The sequence below is a fragment of the Emydura macquarii genome, unplaced genomic scaffold, assembly GCF_026122565.2.
Source record: "Emydura macquarii macquarii isolate MOO-44397 ecotype Brisbane River unplaced genomic scaffold, CSIRO-AGI_Emac_v2 contig_1253, whole genome shotgun sequence".
NCBI classification, from domain to species: domain Eukaryota; kingdom Metazoa; phylum Chordata; order Testudines; family Chelidae; genus Emydura; species Emydura macquarii.
The window spans coordinates 18,749,002-18,773,551 of record NW_027131390.1 but is presented as its reverse complement, the minus strand read 5'-3'; the positions used below and the strand labels follow the sequence as shown (position 1 = coordinate 18,773,551).

Sequence of the window (24,550 nt, the reverse complement as noted above, 5' to 3'; positions counted from 1 at the left end):
TCAACATTGGCCTAGCTCGGCTCCTATCAAAGTCCATTAGCTGAGTGCTTTTGAATGTCACATCCACAGGACATTTCTTATCAGAGTCAAACAATTTTAAATTAGGTCAATTTGTTTTGGCCAAATCACTTAGTAGGACCCATTTAAAAGTTGTCTGTTTATCTCACAGGGAAGACAGTTGCATTAAAATATTATTGTATAATCTTGTGATACCTGAATAAAATCAGTGCTATTTAGAAGTGGTCAGGAAATGCACATGTATTATGGTGTCACTAATAGTACACATTTTATTTATGGTATATGCACAGGGCAATACAGCACCAGCGTGGTTTACACATTATCTTTCCTTTGAAAGTGAAGGCCATCTCTTATATCTCTCAGGCATTCAGAGATCCAGTGTTCTTAGTGGTATTTTTACTCCTGCAGCTCTTGCTCTCTGAACTAAGTGTTCCAATGCTCCTGCCAAGGAATGATCTGTCACTGTTTCTTCCCCCTCTGCCCCTGAAATCATTTACTCTACTGAGATCATGTATTTGTTGTCTGTGTCAAGCCAGCTGTAATGGCTGTTTTAAGGACAGCTGAAATCTAAAGAGAAAAACATTGCTAATGACAGTCACAGGAAAAAAAGTAACCACATGCAAGCATGTACATTTCTCTGCTGGTAGCCACTTGCTAATATATATCCAAATGCTGACAACTTGTGCTGCTTGACCAAATGCAACATCTTGCTTTTGATGTCTGGTAAATACAACTCTACTGCTGGGATGAAGTCTGCGTGCCAGGACACAAGACGCTGCTTCTTCAGTGAAAATGAATTCATGTGGCACAATGCTCTTTTAATGTGTATTCCTCTTATTCAGACACACCATGCCATTAGGCTTCCTAAGATGTTTGCATAAGAAGTTTCTAGGCAGTCACTTTTTCATTTCTGAAAAACAAACAACATATTTTGCCAGTAACATTGGTGTAAGAAGAGGGTCTAGTGGCACATGAGGAAAGATGAAATTTCTGAAACAAACCACCTGGGGTTTACAGTATTCTCCACCCTAGTGAATGTAGAATGGCTGGAGAACTGCTTGCCTTCTGAGAGCCACAGTTTGCCATTGTCCTTCAGGGACACTCCCTGCATCTGATCCAGTTCTCACTGAATGCAATGGAAGTCTTTCATTGACAGTACCATGCAGGAGGCTGGCTCTGTAACAGATGGGTTCTTTTCCAGCACCCTTTCTCAAGTTATAAAACAGGAGAAGCTGGTAAGAGCCCATATGCCACCTTTTTGTAGCTGTCAAGATTGCTCACTTGGAAAGCCTGAGTTCTGGTAGCTGCTATAACTGGAAAATCCTAGTGAGACAATGACTGTTTTCCCTCAAGATGAACAGCCACTTGTGATGAGATGGACTAGGCACTGAGACCCCCTGCTGGAGGCCTCATGGCCCTGCCACACCCCGCCCGGAAAAGGGTAGTGAAGAGAGTCCTCCAAGCTGCCTAGAGCAGCAGTGTGGGAAGCAGCCAATCAGAGAAAGGCTGCAGGGAGGAGCCAAATAAAAGTAGCTGAAGTGCAGAGCATAGAGTTCAGTTGCTACTTAGAGCCAAAGGGGTGAAGGTGGTGCTCCTGGCTGGCTGATGGACTTTGGACAGAGCACTTGCTTGCAGGGACCAGTGGAGCAAGAAGGAGCTCCTGGCTGGCTGCAGGGACTCAACCAGGACAAGGCCCTGAGGTAAAGGTGAAGAATGAGCTGGGGCCTCAGAGAAGTGGCCCAGGGAATTGTAGTAGCAATGCAGTTTAATTAAAGTGATGCGGCAAATGGCTGCTATCTATAGATTCCCTGTGCTGGGACCCAGAGTAGTGGACAGGAAGTGGCCTGGACATTGATGGTGTACACCTCCTAAATGGGAACAGAACTGTTTAGTGTCCCAGCTGAGGCCAGAGAGGTGAAGAGTCTGTGGGGAGCGACCCCGCGGAGGGGAATACAGCCCTACACCAGGGCTCGGAATGCTTGAGGAGCAGGGATAAATTGAGAGAGAGTCTAAACCAGGGTACTGGGACAGGCCTGCTGTTGGACTTACACCTGGGGGTTTGATTTTATCTCACATACAGACTGTGTGTTACGCAGCCAGAGGGCTGAGTCGCTGAAAACCACCACCACCACAAGCCAGAGAGACAGTGCAGGCACATACCCACGGACAAGGGGACGTTTGTGAGAAGTGAGTGCCACCCTGCTATATCACTCATATACTATGTTGATGAGTGCTGGTACAAAAACCTAGATAGACAGACCCTCCACCAACACTTCCAGTTACATGTGTCATTTAATGATACAACTCTTAAAGGGACGCTATCAGTCTAAAATCATGGGTGAAATCCTGGCCCCATTGAACTCTGTAGCAATGGGGCCAGGATTTCACCCTCTGCCTAAAACAATGTTCTTGTGTTATTCATGACCTATTTGATTATTAGAAACAGAGAGGGTTTCAAAATCTCTTGTCCTTTTTGTATTTCACTTGGCTCAGTCAATGAAAATAGACTAATTGGTTTTCCTTTTGTTTCTAGTTGGTATCACTTTGTGGCTCTAGTGCACTAGCCCAAAGTCAAACACTGTAAGGGACTGTTCAAATCCACATAAAAACAGTTTTTTTAATTTAAAAAGAAATCTTGGTGACATGGAACTTTGCTGAAAATATCTTAGAGTCCTAGCTCTGTGATCCGCTCTGTGGGCCCCTCCATGCTGGGAACAGCCCACCAGCTCACCATCAGGTGGATGTTGATTCTGATCTTCAAAGCCTTCAGTAGGACCCAGCAACATCAATGACCACATTACTATCCACCATCCACTCAGTTGTCTCTGAGACAATGCAGCTCATGCCCATGAAAACTGAAGATAAACAATCCTCTGCTGAAGGGGTTTGGCTGTGAAACAAGCTTCGAGTAGATGAGATTCACCCACAGTCTGACCACCCATAGGGCACCCAGCAAGACCTTCCCTCTTGATAAAGCCAGAATGATTTAGACAAACAAAATGTAAAACACATAAAACCTCCTTGCCCAATCAGAGCCTTTTATAACCAGGGAGGGCTCCGTGATCTCCACTTAGGAACCCTTTATGCAGTGCTCATTCGTCTGAGCAGATGATGGGTGCTATAGAAAACCAAAAGGGGATGGGTGGGATTCCAAGGACAGCCACCAGTGGAAGAATTCCTGACTCAGATCTGGGGGAGGTCACAGGACTTGTGGAAGTTATAGGAAGACAAAAGGCATTTCACAAATGCCTGGACCTCCAGATCCTCTGCAACTTCCACGCCCCCTCCCTTGCAAAATAAAGAATTTGGAGGTTCTCCTCATGAAGTTTCCCTCCCTCCTGGGCCTTCTCTCACACTGTTTTTTACCAAACATACAATTTGGGCCTAAATTAACCTGCCCTCGAGGTCAATAGAGGAGAAGAGTATGATGTCACTGGATATAATACAGGAATGATGGAAACCATTTATTTCTATAAGCAACTCTTAATTTGTAAGGTATATTTTTATTGTTGTTAACATCAATTTTAAAGCAAGTATACAAGTTTTGCTTTGGAATCACCCCACACAAGAGCCTGATGGGTACTCTGTTACTGGTCTTCAGGAAAATCAACGTCACTCATTAATTTTTGCCTTTCATGGCATGCACTGTATAGCTGGAAAGTTTGTAGCATTATTCTAAAAATCTGGGGAGTGAATGCAACAGCAATTGTAGGATTCATGGACAAGATTATCATTTCTCTATGGAGCAACTATGTGTGTACAGCACCGAGCACACGGCTGGCACTGTAATAAAAAAAAATGTATTCCTAAGTCAAATGTGTTGACACCTGTTTTCTGCATCATCTGCCCTTGCTTTGGGATGTTGCCTCCTTCAGGATCTACCCTAATTTTTAAGCAATAGTATTTATATACAACACAATGGGAGAGGTTCCAGGCACAGCCATAACTCCTTTTATGTGATATTAGTCATAGAAGCTCACGGCTTATTTGGAAGCCTATTGGTGCAATACCACTGGCAAATGGCCCTGGTACAGCTGTGGCTGGCCTCAGGGTTCAACCTAATTTTGAATCATTTCTCCTAATTTTGAAACGTGACACAGAAACCATGGGATTGTTTGCAGGCTGAACTCTAAACACAGAGCCCATTTTTATCATAAATTCTTTCCAGGCCAGCCACTTACAGTCAATTTTGAGCAGGTTCCATTCCATCCAGTGGAGGACATGCAAAACCCTTCCATACGCAGACATGTTACAGTGCAAACATGCAGTTAAGGAAGAGCATTCTACAAGTGGGAAGAGGCTAAAACTGTGGATCCTAAAGCTAGAAGATTGACAAAAGATGGGGCTCACCCTGTGGGCTCTACAGGGAGAAGGAATTCAGGGAAGGGAGAAGATTATCTTTGCTTTTAAATAAATTTAAACGTAAACTGTGGAGCAAGTTGGGATTCTGCAGAGAGGCTGTAATCCTGTCTTGTGTGTCAGCGACAATGCCGTGGTGTGCTCTGTTCAAACTCAGGCTGACTGTCTCACACGCAAGCATGCTTTAAGAGCAATGTCGGAATAGTCAAGAATCCACCTCTGACATGTGGGAGAAAGCAGTCTGTAATAGAATGTTTGTAAGATCCAATAGTCACTGATTTGCAGGCTGGTGGAATGACAGGTCAGCAAACAAACCAATGTAAAAAACACCAACCAGAAAGGAGAGGATCTTTATAAACCCAAATCAAAGCCAGGTCACATAGCAAAAACAATACTCTCTTCCCCAGCCAGGGGATCAACCCATTCCTTAGAACCCAGTTAATGCCCCTAGTCTTCTCTCTCTTCTGGGGCCCTGCTTTTGACTATACTACTTCCAAGGAAGCTGGAGTTGACTCTGTGTTCTGTGGAGCAGATAATGCCCCTGCACCGTGCCCCAGTTACTTTTCCAGACGTCTTTAATTAATAATCCTGGAGGTAAAGAGAGATCATTATGAGGTTTGCATATATAACATTTTAATCTGATAGCAGTCTGATGCTGACATAAAAGTTAAGGCAAAGAAAGCATAAGGCTTGGCACATATGAAAGTATAAATTGCTTAAGGCAAAGGGGTTTGAAGACCTACTTTAATATTGATGCCTTTGTATGTAATTTTCTGATAAAGGATCGAAATGGGAGGCACTTTTAAAAACAAAATAAATGTAACACAAGGCACATCCCCAGCAGGTTTTAATCAGCTGTAATTAATCTGTGGTTGCCCGCTGTGACGAAGTGGGAATTTTCTGAAATATTTGTCTGATTCCTATGTGTCTGCGTGCCTCAGTTTCTCTCTGAACTTTGCAGTGCTACCCAGAAAGTGCAAAAAGGTTAAAGCTCTTTTTGAGGCAGCGCAAGAAACATGACAGGTGCTGTGTCCCATAAGTGTCTAAATGTTTTGTTAAAAGACTGGCTGAATCTTACCTATATCAATGGAGGGTCTCAAAGACAATGGAAGCCCAAGTGGAAGCAACTGACACTTATCCATGGGAATCTCTGGCAGGCAGAACCTGTGAACTCAGCAAGTGTTTCCAGAAGACGGACACTGGACTGAAAGGTTCCAGTTGGCCAGCATAAGAGTTAGCTTTTCGAAGAGACTCGGCAGCTCTCACCTGGGCCTGACAGAGAGATGGAGAGACAGAGCAAGACATGGATTCCATGGCAACTTGGCTAGAATGGACTATGTCTCCACCTGTATTTCTCTGTGATAACCTAAGGACTTCCTGCTGCTGTGTTCCAGTTGACCAATAAATCCTACTCTGTTTTGAAAGGCTGCTGGATGTCACTCTAATACTTGCTGTGGTGCATTGGTCCCTGAAAAGTGTAAAAGTCTCTGATCAAGAGTCTACCACAGATGGGCTCCCTGGGCAGAGCTCATGGTTAAAAATAATATTTAAAAAACCAACAAATAACTAAATAAATATCCTGTGTTACATATTGCCCTCTGTTTTATTTCTTTTCTTTCTGCATTTTGGACAGTGAAAATAGATGAGGAACTTCCACTTTTGTTTACAGTCAGTTTTGCTTTATGGCTCTCATCCATAGTCCAAGGCTGAAATGTTTTGACTGCAAACACAGCAGGGGAATGCTTGAATCCAAACATAAATCTGTTTTCACTGATGTTTGTTTGTTTGTATGTATTAACTTCCTGGAAAATATTTCTGGTATCCTAAAACTTTTGCCTAACAAAACATGAGTGTTTGCCTGTGTCTAATGGTGTCAAAGATATGGAAAATAATATTGTATCCTAAGGATACCCTTAGCTATCTGTATTGATTGTGAATGCAAGTACCTCTTCACTTGGAAAATTTAGCACCACATGGCTACCCTCTTAGGGTTGGCGAGTTAGGCCCTGATCCTGCTAAGGGATCTCCAATCCCATTGAAGTCAATGGGACTCTGTAAATGTCCATGTTTGAGGATCCCTTTAAAATACTGAGCCGATCTTGCAAACAGCTCCATGTGGGTGAACCATTTGGTACTGGGAACTGTATCTTTAAGTGGTTTAGCTTCTCAGATGGGAAGAATGCTGCAGAACTCTATTTTCCATTACACAGAGGCAACTGGAACTGCATCATGGAATAAAAAGGATCTCTTTCAAGCTCTGTGGGCCCAGCGTGATTGCTGAATACCACATGGTACCAGGAATAAATAGAAATGAAAGAAAATGACCTGAGTGGAAGAATGGACTAGCTGATGGCTCCATCAGAGCTGAAACTCTGGAAATAGGGAAGACAACTGGAAGAGATTTAAATAGTGCTTCACTCTGTATCTGCAAGCAATGGGTGCCAGTGTAAAGAAAGACAATCAGAAGGTAGGTTCTGATGATGCACTTGATGTGTTTAACAGTCTTCGGTTAACTCAGGAACAAGAGGCTGACCACAAAACTATTACAAAAACGTGTGGAGTACTGCACTCCAAGCAAAATTAAAACACACGAGAGCTATGTTTTTAACTAGAAGGTATAAAAAGAAACTATGGAAGATTTTGTGACTGATCTAAGGCTAAACACCCAATCCTGCAAGTTGAGAGGGGCTAACCAAGTCCCTGAAAAGAGAGTGGATTGTGACTGGAATCCAGGACAAAAAATGCAGAGACTACTAGGAAACCCAGAAATAGCCCTTCACAAGGCAAATAGAATTTGCCAAGCAATGGTAGACACCTATTGGAGAGTCAGTGGACAGTGCTCTGATACTAAAGGCATGATTGAGAATCCAACTACCACAAGAAAAGAGACTTGAGGCACAAAGACACGTGGTGCTCAAAGTCGAGCAAGAACAGCACATAGAGCTGCACGCACTGTGACAACCAGCACTAACCAGGACAATGCCTGGTATATGGAGGGGGAAGAAAAGAACTGTCATGGATTACATCACTTTACAGGAGTCTGGAAGCACCCACAGAGCAGGCACAGCACGGACAGAGGATAAGGACCAAGCACAAGCTCAGATTAATTGTTTAGAGGAGCAATGGACAGGCAACATTGCAGCAGATGATGGGAGTATTGTGCTGAAAGCAAATGGGACAGTTATTGATTTTACATTTGTCATATGTGCACAAGCCAATGTGCTGCCAGAAACATTGTTACTGACACTGAAAGAAAAGCCACAGGTAGTGAAAGATAAATGGGTAAAACTCAGGGCTTACAGTGGTGAGCTGATTCCCACTAAAGGAATATGTAAATTAGATGGATGGATAAATAACAAACTGGAAAAGATACAATCTGTAATAGTACCTGTATCAGGGAAAAGAACATCCAGTATTAGGTTAAAAGCATAGCAAGCCCTTGGTCTCATCAAGAGAGTGCACTCATCGGAGGGGCAAGGGACAAAAACAATTGAGGAAGAGTTTGAGGACATCTTCAAGGGGATAAAGAAGCTCTCAACAGAGTACAGAACAGAGCTGAAAGAGGCCAAACACGCCACCATTCACACCTGTAAGACGTTCCCCTCATCTTATGTGAAGACATCCATTTATTCATGTTTGAATATCAGTGTCACCTTAGCTGAATTTCTGGAAGCCTTCATGATCCATTGCTAATTTTGAGCACTCAGCAGTGATCTGCTGCACACCATCCATTCATCTCCTCACTGGTCATCTCCTAATACAAAGACCCTCCACAATAACTTTCCCAAGGTTATTTCCATCTCTATGCCTAATGCTACCAAAGTACTTTAGTTTGCAACTGTTGATTTCTGACATCAGACTCTGCTTCTCTCCAAGAACATTTCTAACATAGATATTCATTGTTTTCTGTCCAGAAGACATACAAGAGTCTTCCCCAGCACCACATTTCAGAAGGTTCAGTTTTCTTCTTGTCAGCAGCATTAACTTCCTGCAATTCACATCCATAAATTGCTATGGAAAAATTAGGCTTTTCACTAGTTGCACCTTCATACACTTTGAGGTGTTTAGGTTTTTCACACTTTCCTAAGATGCCATGTCATCTCACTACTCTGGGAATCATAGAACCAATACAGTGGGTATATTAGATCATTGCTTAAAAAAAAAAAGAGGGGGGGGGGGGAGGGAGGGCGGGAGGGAGGCAAAATAATTAACTAAATATGTAAAAAGGGAACTTTTCCCACTCCCTACAAGGGGAAAAAATTGGGAGGAGATGGCTAATGCCAAATATTTTTCTATACTGGATGCCTAAACAGGGTTCAGGCGGCACCTTTAAAAAACCAGTGCACGTGTCTGTACACTCAGGCACTGTTTCCACAGACTGCCATTTGGGTTGCTTCACCATAAAATATAATACATTTCTGATAGTATAGAGGACACTAAAGTCTGCATAGCTGATGTTTTGCTCTGAAGAGGGAAAAAATGAAGAGCCTGACCAAGGGGGGGGTTCAGGCAGCTATGAAAAGAGCAATAGCAGCTGGGCTAAAGCTAAATGAACAAAAATGTCAATTCCATTGAACAGAATTAATGTCGGTGGGAGAAAAGCGAACACAGCCAGGTGTAAAGGTGGAGAACCGTAAGGCTGAAGCCATCATCAACACACCTGCCCCAACGGATGAGGAAAGGACACAAAGATTCCTTGGCATGGTGAACTATATAGGGAAATTTGTGCCTAATCTAGCTGCTCAAACCAGCAACCTGAGAGCGCTACTGTGCATAGACGTCCAATGTACATGGATTGCAAATTTTAATAAAGGATGTGAGAGACTGAAGGACTTAATTAAAGAGGCCCCCGTCATGAGGTACTATAATGGGAACTGCAAAACTAAGTTGTCCACAGATGTCTCCAAGGAAGTAGTAGCACAGTCTTCTTACAAACAGCATGGTCAAAACAGCAGACCAATGGGTGAGTTGTCACAAACGCTAACAAAAACTGTGTGTCGGCGTGCTCAGACAGAGAAGGAGGCTTTGCCCTCAGGGCATGGGTTGGGTGTTCATTTACTTATTGCTACTGCCAAAAGGGGCCAGGCAAACATCTCCCGCCACCCAAGAACACAGAGATTAGTTTTTCAGCTACAGCTGTATGATTTACAAATCAAATACGTAGCTGGGAGAGACTGGGGGTTGCAGACACTCTCTCGAGAGCATTTGACAAAAGTGCAAGGGTGCAAAGTCCAGAGCTAGATTTTGTACCTGTCAATCTGATTCAAAACTCTGTCCAGTCCCAGACAAAATGACTGCCAAAGCAACAGCTCTGGATAAGACCCTGCATAAGTGATTAAGGCTTTTAGTATAGGGTAGCCCCTATCACCAATGTAGGTGGGGGATTTTCAGTCCTAGATGGGATTTTGTTGACATCTTAAGGTGATTCCTAGGGTGATACAGGATGGTCATTTAGAAATTGACAAATCTAGGAGAAGGCTAGAAACATTTTATATTGCCCTCAAATCACCAGTGACACTGAGGAACCTGTCAAGGCTTGTTGCATATGCCAGAAATAAGGCCAAGTCAAGCAAAAGAGCCCATGTTGGTAGCACAGGAAAAATTGGCCCCCTGGAGCAAAGCAGGTGTAGATTTATTTACACTGATTGGAAAAAACTATGTACTTGTTCCAGACTGTTGTTCTCACTTCCCAGAGCTAGCTTTACGCAAAGCCGCTCCAGCGAAACAGGTGATTGTGCGTGTCAAGGCTATTTACCTGACATGGTAATGTTTGACAACGGGCCGCAGTTCAGTGGGCACGAGTTTAAGCAGTTTGCAGTGAGGTTTGGGTTTTGACATGCAAGTGCTAGCTCATTATCCCTACTCCATTGGTTTGGTGGAAACCGGTGTTAAAATAATAAAGCAGCTACTGAAAAAGACTGCAAAGTCAGAATGAGATCAGTACGTTGCACTGTTAAATGAAACATGGTTTGTCACCGGCAGACATTTGTTTAACAGAAAACTGAGAATGAGAATGCCTGTAATGGCAGAAGCAGTACAGCTGTAGCCATGTTTGTCCAGGATGTTACAGAGACAAGCTGGATGAGGTAATATCTCTTATTGGATCAACTTCTGTTGGTGAAAGAGAAAAGCTTTCAAGTTACAAGAAGAGAGCTCTGTGTAAGCCTGAAAGCGTGTCTCTCTCTCCAACAGAAGTTGGTCCAATAAAAGATATTACCTCACCCAGCTGCTATCTGTAATGAAAGAGGCCGATAAAACTAAACACAAAAAGCAGTATGTTTTGGGGTTGTGGGCACGGCCACATCATGAACACGACGCAATATGCGTTTATGCTGGAAATCAGTGGTGGCGAACAGCAGAGCTGTCACGTGAGGTTGCCCTGCAGTTTTATGAGATTGTTACCTAAGACAGATATATACTGAGGCAGAATGGGCAACACCATCAAGGGAGGGGGAGAGGGGCACTGAGTTTTCCATTTTGCCTGAAGGTCTCAGTTAGGCAACAACCACAGCAGGTCATGACACCAAAGCTCCAGGGTATAAAACTGCCTGCACAAATGGACTGGTATTTCAAGGGAGATCTATACGTCCAAGCAAAATTTGTCCAGGGCAAAGCACTTCAGAGATCAATTGTACATTGTTAGTAAATTGAGTTAGTAGGTTGGATGTAAGTCTTTGAAACTGTTTGTTTTATACAAAGGTTGATTGTTAAGTGTTACTATGATCAAAGTCTCACTGGGAAAGGAAGCTGTGATGTACTGGGGACTGTATCTTTAAGTGGTTTAGCTTCTCACACAGGAAGTCCAGGGGAGGAGCACTGCAGGCCAGAGCCATGTCTGTGATGCAAGGACAGGAGTTGAAACTGTGTGTCACACTCACTGTATAAGCACCTTGGGCCGAGAGTGCTGAACACCAGAGATCTGTGTGTATGTGCTCCAAGTCCAGTGAAGGCAAGGGGCTCTGTGCTGGTGTGGAGGGTGCATAATGACTTGCACGAGTGGGGGCATAGGTGGGTAAACTCACTAGCTCAGAGACCTGTCAAGTTTTAGGGATTTCTGTGTCTCCATTCGCCCTACTTTCTAGGCAGAGGAATAAATTAGGGCCTGAGCTTGTGAATCCTTAGGCCAGGGAGTAACTTTACTGATGGGAGTAGTCCTAATGGACACCCAACTGTGTCGCTGTTTGCTACATCAGGCCCACTGCATCTGTGGTTGCCTGTACAGGCCATGCGCACCAGTGGCACCGTATGGACAATGGCAAAATAACACCACTCACTTGTGCCTGGAGCCCATCTCCTAGGCTGGCCCCTCACCCAGACACACTTGCCCCTCGGCGCTGCAGCCTCTCCACCGCCCCCCTGCGGGAAGTGAAGCTCCCAGCCAGGAGGGGCTGCGGGCCCTGCAGAAGTGGCAGCAGCGCCCTGCCCGGGCGAGGTGTGGAGCGTTTACCCAGCTGGCGGGGCCGGGGGAGCCTTGCCACAGCCACGACTCGCAGCCGCCGCTCTCCAGCCTCCACCAACAACGCCCTGCCTGACTTCCCGGGGGGAGGGCGCCGCCCATGAAGTGCGGCCGGCAGGGCGAGGGAAGAAGGCGCACGGAGGCGTTTGCGGGTCGGGCTGCTGGCGATTGCGGAATTGCGCTCGCGGCGGCGGCGGGGTTGTGTCTAGAGCCCGTCCTTCCCCGTCCACCTCCCGCCGCAGCGAGGGGGGGGGGGAGCCCCGCTGTGCTCCCCTCCGCAGCGCGGGGTCGCCGGCCCCTTTGCTTTCTACGCGGGGATTCCCGCCGCCAGCGTGGTGCGGGGGGGAGGGCGCCCGTCCCCTAGCACATGGGGAGCAGCGCTAGCGAGCGAGGCTCCCTCCCGGGGGCTGCGCGCGCCTCTTTGTATCAACCGGAGCCGCGCCGAATCCGAGTTTACGCTCGGCTAGCTGCAATCCGGCGTTGTTTACTGTCGGGCGGGGGGAGGGCTGGAAAAAATGACCCCCTCCCCACAGCCAGTGCTGGTGACAATCCAGGGCCGGGCAGGCACAGAGCCGGAGCCGCTGCGCGCCCTCGGCCGCCAGGCGGGGCTGGGCTGCAGCCGGGGGGTCTCTCCAGCCGGCGCACGGCTGCGCCCTGCCCGCCCCTCGCTGCGGGCTGCGGGGAGGGGGCTCGCGTGCGAGCGGAGCTCTGCTGCTGCTGCCTCCGCAGGGGGCAGCCTGGGGCTGGCTCGCGGCTTCCCCCCGCCCCCTCCGGCTCCCATTGCGGGCCGGGCCCCTGAGTAACCCGCCTGGAGGCCGGCTCTGCCCGCTGGCTCGCAGCGCAGCGCAGCAGCCGCCGGCTAAAGGCTCTGAGCCGCGGCGCCCTGGAGATGGAGGCGGATACGGCTGGGGGAGGAGGGGCGGGGAGGAGGCACCAGCCGGCGGCGGCGGGCGGAGCAGGAGCAGGCGAGCCGAGGAGGGATGACAGGGGGGGCGGAGGCGGAGAGGGCATGTGGGACCAGCTGCTGGAGTGGACCCGCAGCCGGGATCCAAGAGGCGACGGCGGCGGCTGCTGCAGCCCCAGCCCGGCCGAGATGGCGCTGCACAAAGCGGAGCAGGCGGTGTCCGAGGAGAAGGGGCCCGCGGCGGAGGAAGGCGAGGCAGCCGGGGCCAAGGGGCTGCAGGGGGCCGGGCCGGGCTTCCAGCCTCCCGAAGGGGGCTTCGGCTGGATCGTGGTCTTCGCCGCCACCTGGTGCAACGGGTCCATCTTCGGCATCCAGAACTCCTTCGGGATCTTGTACGTGATGCTGCAGAGCGACCTGCGCGGGGGCAAGACGGAGAAGGACCCCCAGCTGGAGTTCCGGACAGGTGAGCGGGCGAGGGCGGCCTCTGGGCGCATCTCCCCCTAGCCACCCCCGGCCCCTCCGCAGCCTTCCTTCCCCTCTGGGCTCAGCGGCGTCTGGAGTGGCAGAGTCCGGGGGGGGGAGTGGTAGGGGGATCCGTGGCTTGCACAAAAATCCACCCTTAACCAGCTCTAAGGTCTTCCTGGGCCTGGCACCGCGAGGGAACTGTTTGTAACTTAGCCTGGTGTCAGTGAGACACCCCCCTGGGGAGACAGGGCAGGGCTGCCCTAGAAACTCTTCTTTAAAATGATCTGATTTAAATAGGAGACATCCATCCCATTGTCTGCTGTAGGAGCAAGTTCCAGTCCAGGCTGTCACTCTTGCTGCCGCCAGCATCGGTGCATTGGAAACTCCCCGTTTCTGCTGCTTGGCTTTGGTTGGTTTATGTCAGAACCTGTTTAAAATGTGTTGTTTAAATATAGGTATCTCCTTGCAGCAGATGTAATTTGGGGGAGAGCGGAAATTTGGGTTCTAATCTGTTTATTAAATGTCTTCCATGCCTCCAAAAATATCCCCAGAGAGAGAATCATGAAAACCAACTCAAACAGGAAACCCCTATTGCTGTTCGGAGTGAAACAAACATTTCCAGAGAGAGGAAATCTTGGAATTATTTTCCTGGGAGCATAGGCAACAAATGGGCATAAGCATTTCCATTCGGACCCTTTGTTTTTCATTAGTTTATAATGAAACTTCACCTTTGGACTGAAGTTCTGCCTTATTCTGTGCCCAAAGGTGAATCTTTTTGGAAACTTTGAGTGCTCCCCCCATACACGTGCGCACACACACAAGCAAAAATATTTTTAAAACCCTAAAATGGTTTAGCTGTGTTGGGGATTTAATTTTTTTGTGGGGTGGTGAGAGTGTACATTTTCTGCATTTATATTAAAAATATTCTGGTGCTCGTGAGCCAAATAATACTTGCATTCCAGTGATAACATGGAACTATTACTAGCCTTTTTCTTTCTTAAAAAAGAAAAGAAAAAACAAAACAAAAAAAACCACCTAGGAAGATTTGTGTAAAACAAACAAACAAAAAAACCCACCAAAATTGTTAAGAGACTGTAGGGTTGCACTGAAGCATGAAAAGGTAAGGTTGCACATGTAACATGCCGTGTGCATATCCATTATGATAGTATGTGATGTGTAATTAAAGATGATTTCTCAAATATAGCAGTGTTTTACAATCGTGTGTATCTGCCTAGAACAATGTGTATGCCAATTAAGCAGACTATTAAAGCAATTTATATGACAAATACATCATTAACTGTTCTTACACAACATACTACAGAGTAAAAGGGAAAATTAGCTGACACATATTGGCCATCTGATTGTTTTTTGTTTGTTTTGGGTTTTTTTGCAGCTAAATAAGCTTTTTAACTGCCTCCTCCTCTGAACTGCACCCCAGGAAGGCTGCTGACAAATTGCCTTTGTCCTGCAAACATGCCTGTTAGTACCTTTAGTCACTTAATTTCAATAGGGATACCTACATGAGAAAAGTTTCTCTCTGGAAATGTTTGTTTCACTCCGAACAGCAATAGGGGTTTCCTGTTTGATTTGGTTTTCATGATTCTCTCCCTGGGGATATCTTTGCAGGCATGGAAGACATTTAAAAAGTAACAGGCTGAAATGTTTGCAGGATTGTGTCTTTAACATTAAAGAATCTGCACTTAAGTTAATTATTATTTGTTTGTTTGTGTTATGGTAGCAGCTACAGGCCCCAGCTGAGATAGGGGCTGCATTGTGCTAAGGACTGTTCCTGCCCCAAATTTTATAATCTAAAGAGCCAATACAGACAAAGTGTGGGAGAGGAGACAAGGCTTAGAGAGGTGAAGTGACTTGCCTGAGGTGTCACATCAGGTCAGTAGCACAGCTGGGAATAGAAGCCAGATCTCTTGACTCTGTCTGGTGTTCTATCCAGTAGAACAGTGTTTCTCAACTTTTTTGATACCGGAGACCAGCTCGCTGCCTTCTTAAACTGTGACAGGGAGATCTCAGGGACTGGTGCTGGTCCATGGGTCATTGAGAGACACTGCTCTAGATCACACTTTTACTTTAATAAAGATGTGCTAGATGATTGACAATGAATGTACAGGAATGAAAGAAATTACAAGGTGCTACACATCTAAGATTCTAGAAATAACTAGCATGATCTTGTTGAGAAATAATATACTCCTGTAATTAAAGACTGTAACATAGTGCATATCCACATGGCAGCAGAGTTAAAGGTATATGGACAACCTTAGCATTGTCACTTCTTAGCTATTAACAGTACAATGGTAACACAGTCTCTTAACATAGGTTGTCTTTTAAATCGTGAGTGGTGGATTAGACAATGCATCTGTGTGTTTGTAACCTTCAGGAAAATCAACACTTAGTTATCTGTTTCCTTGTGATTTTTATCAACAAAACCCAAGGTACAGCTGGAAAAGAGGAGGTCTAGCTAAAGATGTTGAAAACTGAAGTTTGGAATTAAAGTGATACAAATTTTGCCATGGGCATGTAGGAGCTGGCACCTATTTGTGTGTGTGTGTGTATGTGAGTGAATATATAGGCCTCTAGAAAGAAAGAAAAAGCAACTAGGTGTCTGAGTCAGTCCAGCACTTTGTAATTAAATTGCCTATCTGACCAATTTTGTTCAGTGTGCTTAGCAAAGAGACCATTAATAATGCATATGCTTTGACCTGCTATCCTAATGTTGCCTTTACGTGTTAGTATGTCCATTCTCAGTTGCTTTCAGATCACTGGACATGTATGTGGTACACTCTGTACTAAACATGCGTACAAAATGCTAGTTTGCAGGGAGAAGGAAATGACTGCCCATGTGCGACGATAGATTATTTATTTATTAAGTCTTAGTATTTTGGCATTTAAACATACAGGCTCAGAGAGTCCCTGTGGCTTAGAAGGGAGGCAAAGGAGGCAGAATGCCTCAGAACTACTATCTATGCAACGTGCTCTTTCCCTTTCCCCTTCCCCTACCACCACCACACACCTGCAATTCCAGCAGCCTGCTGAAGCCCCTCTGTGCTAACACCTGAAGTTGGGGATCCGTGGGTCGGGGGAGGCAGATCTGGGTAGGAGTGGAGATGGAGAGCAGCTACATTGCTCGACATGTTCTACTCCAGTAGTTCTCAAACCTCAGTGCACTGCAGCCCCCTTCGGACAACAAAACTTACTACACGACCCCAGGAGAGGGGACCGCAGCCTGAGCCCCGCCACCCTTGACGGAGGGGAGGGGGCAAAGCCTGAGGGCTTCAGCCCTGGGTGGTGGGGCTCAGGCTTCGGCTTCAGCCCCAGGCCCCAGCAAATCTAACGCCAACCCCGGCGACCCCATTAAAATGGGGCCCCAAAGTGGGTCGCGACCCACGGTGTGAGAACTGCTGTTCTCCTCCATGCTTGGATTGCTTCAGTGAATTTCCCCCTGCTATCTAATGCTGCTAGAAGCAGCACTGACTCTGGCACACAGCTTCACTTCCCATCCCTCCCAACAAGGGAGGTGGTATGCAGCTGTATGGGACTGCCTGCATGCTACCCTCTTTCCCTAGTCTTGATTGCGCAGACCACCTCTGCCCCTCCCCCCCCCTTACCATTATGTACCATCCCTCTAGCCACTGCTTTCTTGGAAACATAATCAGGAAAGAATTTGTAGCTGCTTTCAGACTGCTAAGTGTTATGGCCCTCCTGAAAAGAATCACACTGTCTATTTAAGCTCTGCATTTCATCTCCCCTCTCAGCTGGCATGATACTCAGTTGGAAACAGAGAGCCAAAACGGTGGGACCTGACAGCTTCCCATAGACCACCCACAGGTAGTCCACAGACCACAGTGTGAGAACCCCCAATAGATTAAGCACAGGACTAAGAGTAACTCCTGCACTCTGATCAAGCTCTGCCACCGACTCATTTTGTGGCCATGAGCAAGTCACTTAATCTCTCTGCCTCAGTTTCTCCATCTGTAGAATGGGGACTAATATTCACCTCTCTCATAGGTTTTTATGAGAATGATGTAATATTTGGAGAGTGCTTTGAAGATGTAAATGCGGAGTGCTATTCCAACCAAGTTATACTCCTGAAAAATAGGGCTTATATTTATATTAAAAAGGTGCTAAAATGTAAATGCGGAGTGCTATTCCAGCCAAGTAATACTCCTGAAAAATAGGGCTTATGTTTATATTTAAAAGGTGCTAACTCAGACTAGCAGCACAGACACATGGCTGTAATTATCAAGGTTTATTTCTTGTTTGCATCACATTCTCTTGTTTTTGGTCTGGTAATGTATGATCATTGGAGTTCAAATTTAGGGTCAGGCTGTAAAAACAACCCTCTTTCAACAATACCCTGAATGCATAGCTCCTTTGTTTAAAAAATATACTGTTGAGCATATGTAAACAAGCAATCCAATGAAGATCAGCATCTACTGCTGTGAATATCCAGCACACCCCTTGGCTGCATTCAGCAGAGACAGGACTTTATAGTGAGACATGCTGGGTTTCATTTTGTGGAGGAGGAGGAGTATCGTAGAGAAAAATTGAAGCTAGAGTAAAAGCTTTACCCAAGGGATCAGCAAAAATCAGTCACTTCTAGCAGAAGTGGCCTATAAGTAAGCATGGACCAGTAGTGTACCTTTAGAATACTTGAAAATGATAGCTTAAAGGTGATTAGACAGTCTTGTATCTGTGCTGAGGCGCTGATTTCAGTGCAGAATGCTCTCCACCAGTTCGGGTGTATAGAACATTCGACGCATAGAGGAAAGATAATTAAAAAAAAAAAGAACCCAAACTAGTCCTTATTGGGTGGCATCATGGCAATGACCATGACTCCCATTGTGGTCTTGATTGAGTCGCCTATAAAAAGGGGACAATAGTTCCCTGCCTCATACAGGTGTTGTGAGAAGGATTAGTGAGTGGCTGAAACGGGGCTTTTCTTTCCCATGGGAATGGAAGTTGGGGCAGTGTCATAATGCACTAGTTTGCTCCCTCTGAGGAAGCAAACTTCACCAGGATAGCAGCTCTTCTCTAAAGAGTCAGCGAGCACTGAGTCTTCAGGGCCCCTGACTGACCCATTTTAGACTGGAGGCCCTTAAACAAGGAGGGAGGTTCCTAGCTTTTTTTAAATCTGTGACCCACTTTAAAATGTGCCAGCTAAGAAAAATTAGACTAAAAACCGAGGCCAGTTCTGGATTCTACAGGTCAGACAGGATGTCCTGCCAACATGGGCATAGTTGAGGCAGCCAGGAGTTCCCAGCTGGTATCACCCAGGCACGAGCAGTCTCCCTGGTATGTGGGAGAGCAGGGTGCATGGGGTAGGAGAGGCACCTGTTCCTGTTGTCGTTAACGAAAACAGCATGTCAGTTGTGCACATTGCTTGTGGTTAACTTCAGTTCAAACATCCAGTAAGGGTCTGCAGAGTAATGGCAGGGAACCTGCCTATCTGCCATTCTGAAAGTGTGTCTTGTTTCTATAAATCCACAGTAGGTGTTGCAGTTTCAGGGATTTAACAAGGGCTGGCAAGGCAGCTAGAAGGGCTGCATTCATCTTTTTCCCTCCCTTTTTATTTATTAAAATCATCTAGATACAACTTTATTTGCTTAAAATTTAATGTTTCATTTGCCTTGAAAGGGGAGCTACAAGTACTCTGATAAATGGACTGTAAAGTTTGTCTGGTTTCACCATAGCTCTCCCATAAGTGCCTCTGTATCCTTCTCCACTGGAATGCTGTCTTCTAATTTCTCACAGCAATAGTTCCTCAGTATGTCCTATTGCATTCCTTTGCTGCCTCTTTGCACAAGAGATGGGACTATTTTGCCACTTTATCCAGCAGCGGAAGAATATCCACTGTCACAGCTCTGTGCTCTGAGTCAGGGTTCTGATTCCAGAAGGTCCTATACGCACCAAATGGTGTCTTGGAGTAAAAATGAGATTAAATACTTAACAGTAGTGCTTCTTGCTCAGGATTAAATTGATCCCCACATTTGTGGCTGGGGAAAAGACTTCCCATAGGATATACTGGCAGTGGACTTCAAAGGGCTTTTTTGGGACCTCATTGAGTAGGGATTGTCTCTTGAAATGAAGAGTGCAAGTCCTACACTATATAGTTTCTGTGATCACATCGGAGAAATGTCCATCTTGTCTTCATCTTTTAAATTTAAGGTAGGACAGGGAATGAACCACCTGCTTTGGCTAACATGGTGGACAAGGTGTCCCTACTGCCTTTTTCTGTCTGTAAGGTGATGGGACTTGTCATGGTTAGTTTTTGTTTGTTTTTAATCTGAATTTCCCATTGAGATCTATGGGGATTTCTGCCTAAAAATTAATGCTATGTTATGTCCCCTAATTCCTAGGATAGATAAACTAGTTTATCAAAGTTGTCCTGCTTTATTAAAAACTGCTCTGTGGAAGGAACAAACAGCTGTATTTCACACCCAAGGACGCATGTTACTGATAAAAATGATTCAGGGCTTCATCAGAACAGAGAAACTAAGCTAATATCCTAGTTTGGAGAAAAGTTTTAGTGAGAGGAGAACTTAGTTTTAATAACCAAACTGTTTAGATACTGATAGAGCAAGGAGCAGAAAGTAGGAACTGATTAATCTAATCCTTACAGAAAAGCATCAGCCTTGGATACCTCATTGTGGGGTCCTGCAGGCTCTGTGGGGTAGGAAGGAGAAACCCTAATGATACAGTGAATTCTGAGAGGTCATTTTTGAAAATGCACCCAAGTAAATTTCAGCAGTATTTCACAGCACTGATAACCCTCTGTCCAATACCTCACTGCATAGGTCTGTGTAAACAGCAGAGATGGAGTCAGATTCAAACAGCTGTCATTAAAGCACTCTTTATTAATTGTGTAAATCTAAATTAAAAAAGACATCTATGCATGACTCTAGGTCAGGATTTAAATTCAGAATCTGTTTGGGGGGCTTTTGTGATGCTGTGTTGTTGACTCTTCAGCCCAATAGGAAAAATTAAAGAATATTTTCATGGAGATATATATATTTAATTTCTTCCTTTCTTTGCCTGTAGCTTAGTCACCCATTAGGCTAGTAAACCTATGACTTACATTGAATGACAAAGAAAATAGCTCAGTTTAGGGTATTTGGTGACATTGTAAGCAGGATATATATTGTTTTACTCCTTAATTCTTATATGAACAAGTAATTCATATTTCAAACATTCAAAATGTCCCTGTGACAGATGATGAAAAGTAAACAGACTTTTAGTAAAGTTATTGACATAAGGAATTAAATTTCATTTTAATATATATGAGTTCTTTTTTTGTTGTTGTCCTTATATTTCAAATGCATTATAGAACTTGGGCTCCAGGTTTTGTCTTTCCTGAAGATGGCACTGTAGCTGTTGATGTGCAACAGTTTTTTCAGATAGACTCATTTCAGATGGACTTGGCATCTTCTATTCATTGCACTAAGGCTATTGTATAACTATTAGACTTCTGACTGTCTTTCTCCACCACCTTTCACCCAAGGACCTTGGAGTACTGTACCAATTGGAAGTGATTACATCTCCTAATGATTCTCCCTAGCAATCATATTGCCTCTCACAATTTTCCCTGTGTTTTTTGTCTTCTCCATCTTACCGATATTTCCCTCCTCTTCATTTAACTCCATCTAATATTTTACATCCTTCCCCAATTCCCTCTCCCATCTTAACCCCTCATTCTTTAATTTCAATTTTCCTGAGATCTGTCAGTGATTCTTGATCAAGTTGTTAGCTTACCCTACCCCCAAAACAGCAAAAATAAATAAACTAGATTTTAAAGTTCAGTTTTAAGAATCAGAGTTTATTAGGAATATGTAAAGGATTCTCGTTAAAATTGTGTTTAATCACAGCTGTGAGTTCTTGCTTATTTCTTTTGCGGGGCATGCGTTAGCCTATTGCTGTTCCTTGCATTGGTGCTCATCCTCGTGGAGTGTAAGTGGAATAGGTAGACATAGGTCTTTTGAAGTTGATCAGCATAACAGAGGATATTGCCCTTTGGCTACACTTCATTTGGAGTTCCTGTGAACTACTCATAGGTGTAACCTCATTGCAGCAATTGGAGTAAAGTGAAAAGCTCTAAAACTTCCTTCTTTATTTTGCAATAGGTAAAAATGCAGATATAAAACTAAAAGAACAAGAAACAGGATTAATACAATACTTTAATGATAATAAGCAACCTTGTATGCAATAGTTAATGCACTGCAGCATGAGAGTGCGGAGGAGTAGGTTGCACATACACAATTCTCAGTTACTGGATTGACAGTTCCAATACAGAGCTGTTGACGCTCAAGTTACCTCCCTCAGATAACTAAGAAAATGCTTCTGCGCTGATGAGAAACAGGCAAAGTATTATTTAGAAATACACATAGCAGTGCTGCCAACGCTGACACTCCTGTTGTGAGGCTCTTGATATTTGGTGTTCTTCCTAAAGCCCCAGCTCTTGAAATCAAGTGAGAATCAAGTGATTATGCAAGCATATCAGCAGTCATTTTTTTAAAAAGTAGTTCTTAGCCCTCATGGCTGTGGAGAAAAGCTTGAGAATGTGACCTGAGTGCACCCTAAAATCTTGAAACTATACGGAAGACTAAAAGGACCTGATATTTATTTATTTTAAATCTCATGGGGTTTTTTTTGGCCTCACTCATGACTTTTGAACACTTGGCAGTGTTGGTGTTACTGGGTGGCAGTACTGGTGTTCGTTCCAGTCACCTAGGTGCTTTATATCAAAAAATAATCTGGAAAATATAATCACCCCCTTCTTTTTAGCCAGTCTTTCACCCCCACCCCCAATGCCCTGCCCTTTTTATATATAAATCAACTTAAAACCTGATTGAATTATTAGACTCCAAAAAGCGTGACGGCCCACCACTGGGAACATCCCGCCTCTGGCTGCAGTACCCTGGATCTCCACTCCATTGGTGAGACTGGAATATAGGTAGGAACAGAGAATCCTATGAACAAAAATCCCTGGGGGGTTTTCGCCTTCCTCTGCGGCATGGGGCACAGGTCGCTTGCAGGTTTTGAGTGTAAATGGTGGATTCTCTGTAACTTGTAGTCCTTAAATTGTGATTTGAGGACTTCAGTAACTCAGCCAGAGGTTAGGGGTCTATTACAGGAGCGGGTGGGTGAGGCTCTGTGGCCTGAAATGTGCAGGAAGTCAGACTAGGTGATCATGATGGGCCCTTCTGGCCTTAAAGTCTATGAGTCTAAAACCCTTAATCTCAAAGGACCCAGTGAAGTTTATTTAAATACCTTCGATATATGTGGTGTGGTGAACTGGCTTTTTTTGATGATGATACTTTCTGAGGGCATAGAGGGGTAAGAACCCTGACTCGATGTATTCTCCTTTTAGTTTGGGTGGTAGAAACCGGTGGACCTAATTCTGGCCTCAGTAATACTGATGTGAATCCAGAATAACTCCAGTGAAGTAAATGGGTATTACTCTGGATTTACTCTGGTGTAATTGAGAACACAACCTGTCTTTTTTTCTTTTTTTTTTTTCTTTTGGACTTGGCTTCCTGAGAATAATTTATGTAGTTTTGTCTGCCTGCAGCACATGGGTTTGTTACGTTGCTTTGTTCTGGATGTGTCTTCCTCTTCAGTGGCCAGGAGAATTTTGTAAGTCAAAGCTTTCTTCTTGTAATAATGGTGACCTCACAAGACCGAAGTACTGGGCCTTATTAACCTGATGGAGTGTGGATGGGAACCAACTAGAGAGCTTTGTGCAGGGGGGCTGTGATAACTGGAAATTGAGAACCACTGGGATTTGCAACTCTCAGTCAGGGTATACAGAGGTCTTGTAGGGAACACATCAGTTAATTTGGGTATTCGCCTAGTTTTACAACAGGCTACATAAAAAGCACAAGCAAAGTCAGTACAAACTAAAATTTCATACAATGACTTGTTTATGCTTCTCTATACTATACACTGAAATGTAAGTACAATGTTTATATTCTAATTGCTGCATTTTACAGTTATGTGGTAAAATGAGAAAGTAAGTGATTTTTCAGTAAATAGAAAACGTTTGTATTTTTATGTCTGATTTTGTAAGCAAGTAGTTTTGAAGTGAGGTGAAACTTGGGAGTATGCAAGATAAATCAGACTCTTGAGAGTAGTCTGGAAGGGTTGAGAGTCACTGCTCTAAGTCTAACACTAAGAAAACCTTAAAGCTAAAAAAGACAAAAAGAGGGGGGGTTTGAATTCTGAGTCAGCCAACCTTCAGGAAATAACACTTGGCACAAAATTGTCACCTGCTTCTCTTGTGTGCATGTGGTATAAATTACTAAAGGGTGTGTGGCTTGCCTCATTAATCTCTTGCTCAATACAAGCTCTGAACTGCCTATCTAGTTTTAAAAGCCCAGGGATGTTGGAAGAATTCAAAATATCTGCTAAAAAATGTTGTCTGTCTTCAAGCTTTACCAATCCAGATAGCCCTGGCCTACCCATGAAATCCTGTAACTTTGTGTTCTAGTTCTGAGTAAGTTAATTTCTTAGTATCTCAAACAGGATAATTCCAGATGTTCTCTGTAACCACGGATATCGATGGAATCTGAAATTTTGGTGTTGAACAATAGATTTACGTAGGATGTAAATACATTCTCTAAAGCCCGGACATATATTCTTAAAGGGGAAGAATAATATCAAGCCTTAAATTTTGCTGCATTTATTTGAAGTGTCAGGAGGGAAGAAAAATTAATCAAACAAACGAAAAAACCCTATTTTATACAGTTCAGTAAAACAATTTTATTTTAACCTTTAATTTTATTTAAACCTTCTTCTGCAGTACTGTGAAGCTAAACACAACTGTGACGTGCTTGTTAGTGCATGAGAACCAGAAAGTGAATCTGAATATAGCTAGAAGGTGAAAGATGTCTAATTTCATTGTCCCTGTTCAGTGAAATCCAGAAAGTGAGCAACGGCACCAATGAAGAGCATGACTTGGGTATCGAAATGACAGGCACTTAGAAATACCTTAAAGAATACTATTGGATAGCTTGTATCTTGATTTCTTGAGTCAGCAAGCAGTCTGGAGTCATAATAATATAGCTGTTTCACTGTGCCTCAGTTTATTCATCTTTAAAATGGATATAATACCCTAAATCTCAAAGCTTGCCTACATTGCAGTAAAACACTGTGGCTGGCTTGTGTCAGCTGACTCGGGCTTGGGTTAAGGGGCTATAAAATTGCAGTGTAGATGCTCAGGCTGGAGCCCAGGCTCTGGGACCCCCACCCACTCTGTACAAGTATGTATGCAAAACAATAGCAAATTAGCAAAACCTTCTGGTTTTAAAGGTGCACCCTTCCTAGAAGGAAAGATGCAG

At 44.5% G+C, this 24,550-nt stretch overlaps 1 protein-coding gene and 1 long non-coding RNA gene across 2 annotated transcripts in view; both read left to right on the top strand.

The window, feature by feature from the left end:
* The first annotated feature begins 1,586 nt into the window (after positions 1-1,586).
* LOC137153925 (uncharacterized) lies at positions 1,587-9,634 on the top strand. Its single transcript, XR_010919951.1, has 3 exons — positions 1,587-1,718; positions 2,099-2,205; positions 8,957-9,634. It is a non-coding gene; the product is annotated as an uncharacterized lncRNA (long non-coding RNA).
* Positions 9,635-10,897: 1,263 nt separating this feature from the next.
* SLC16A2 (solute carrier family 16 member 2) overlaps positions 10,898-24,550 on the top strand; it is an 81,322-nt gene continuing 67,669 nt past the window's right edge. Inside the window, exon 1 of the mRNA XM_067548263.1 lies at positions 10,898-13,200. Within this exon, the coding sequence (XP_067404364.1) occupies positions 12,723-13,200 (478 nt within the window). The 5' untranslated portion in view covers positions 10,898-12,722. The remainder of the gene's footprint in view (positions 13,201-24,550) is intronic.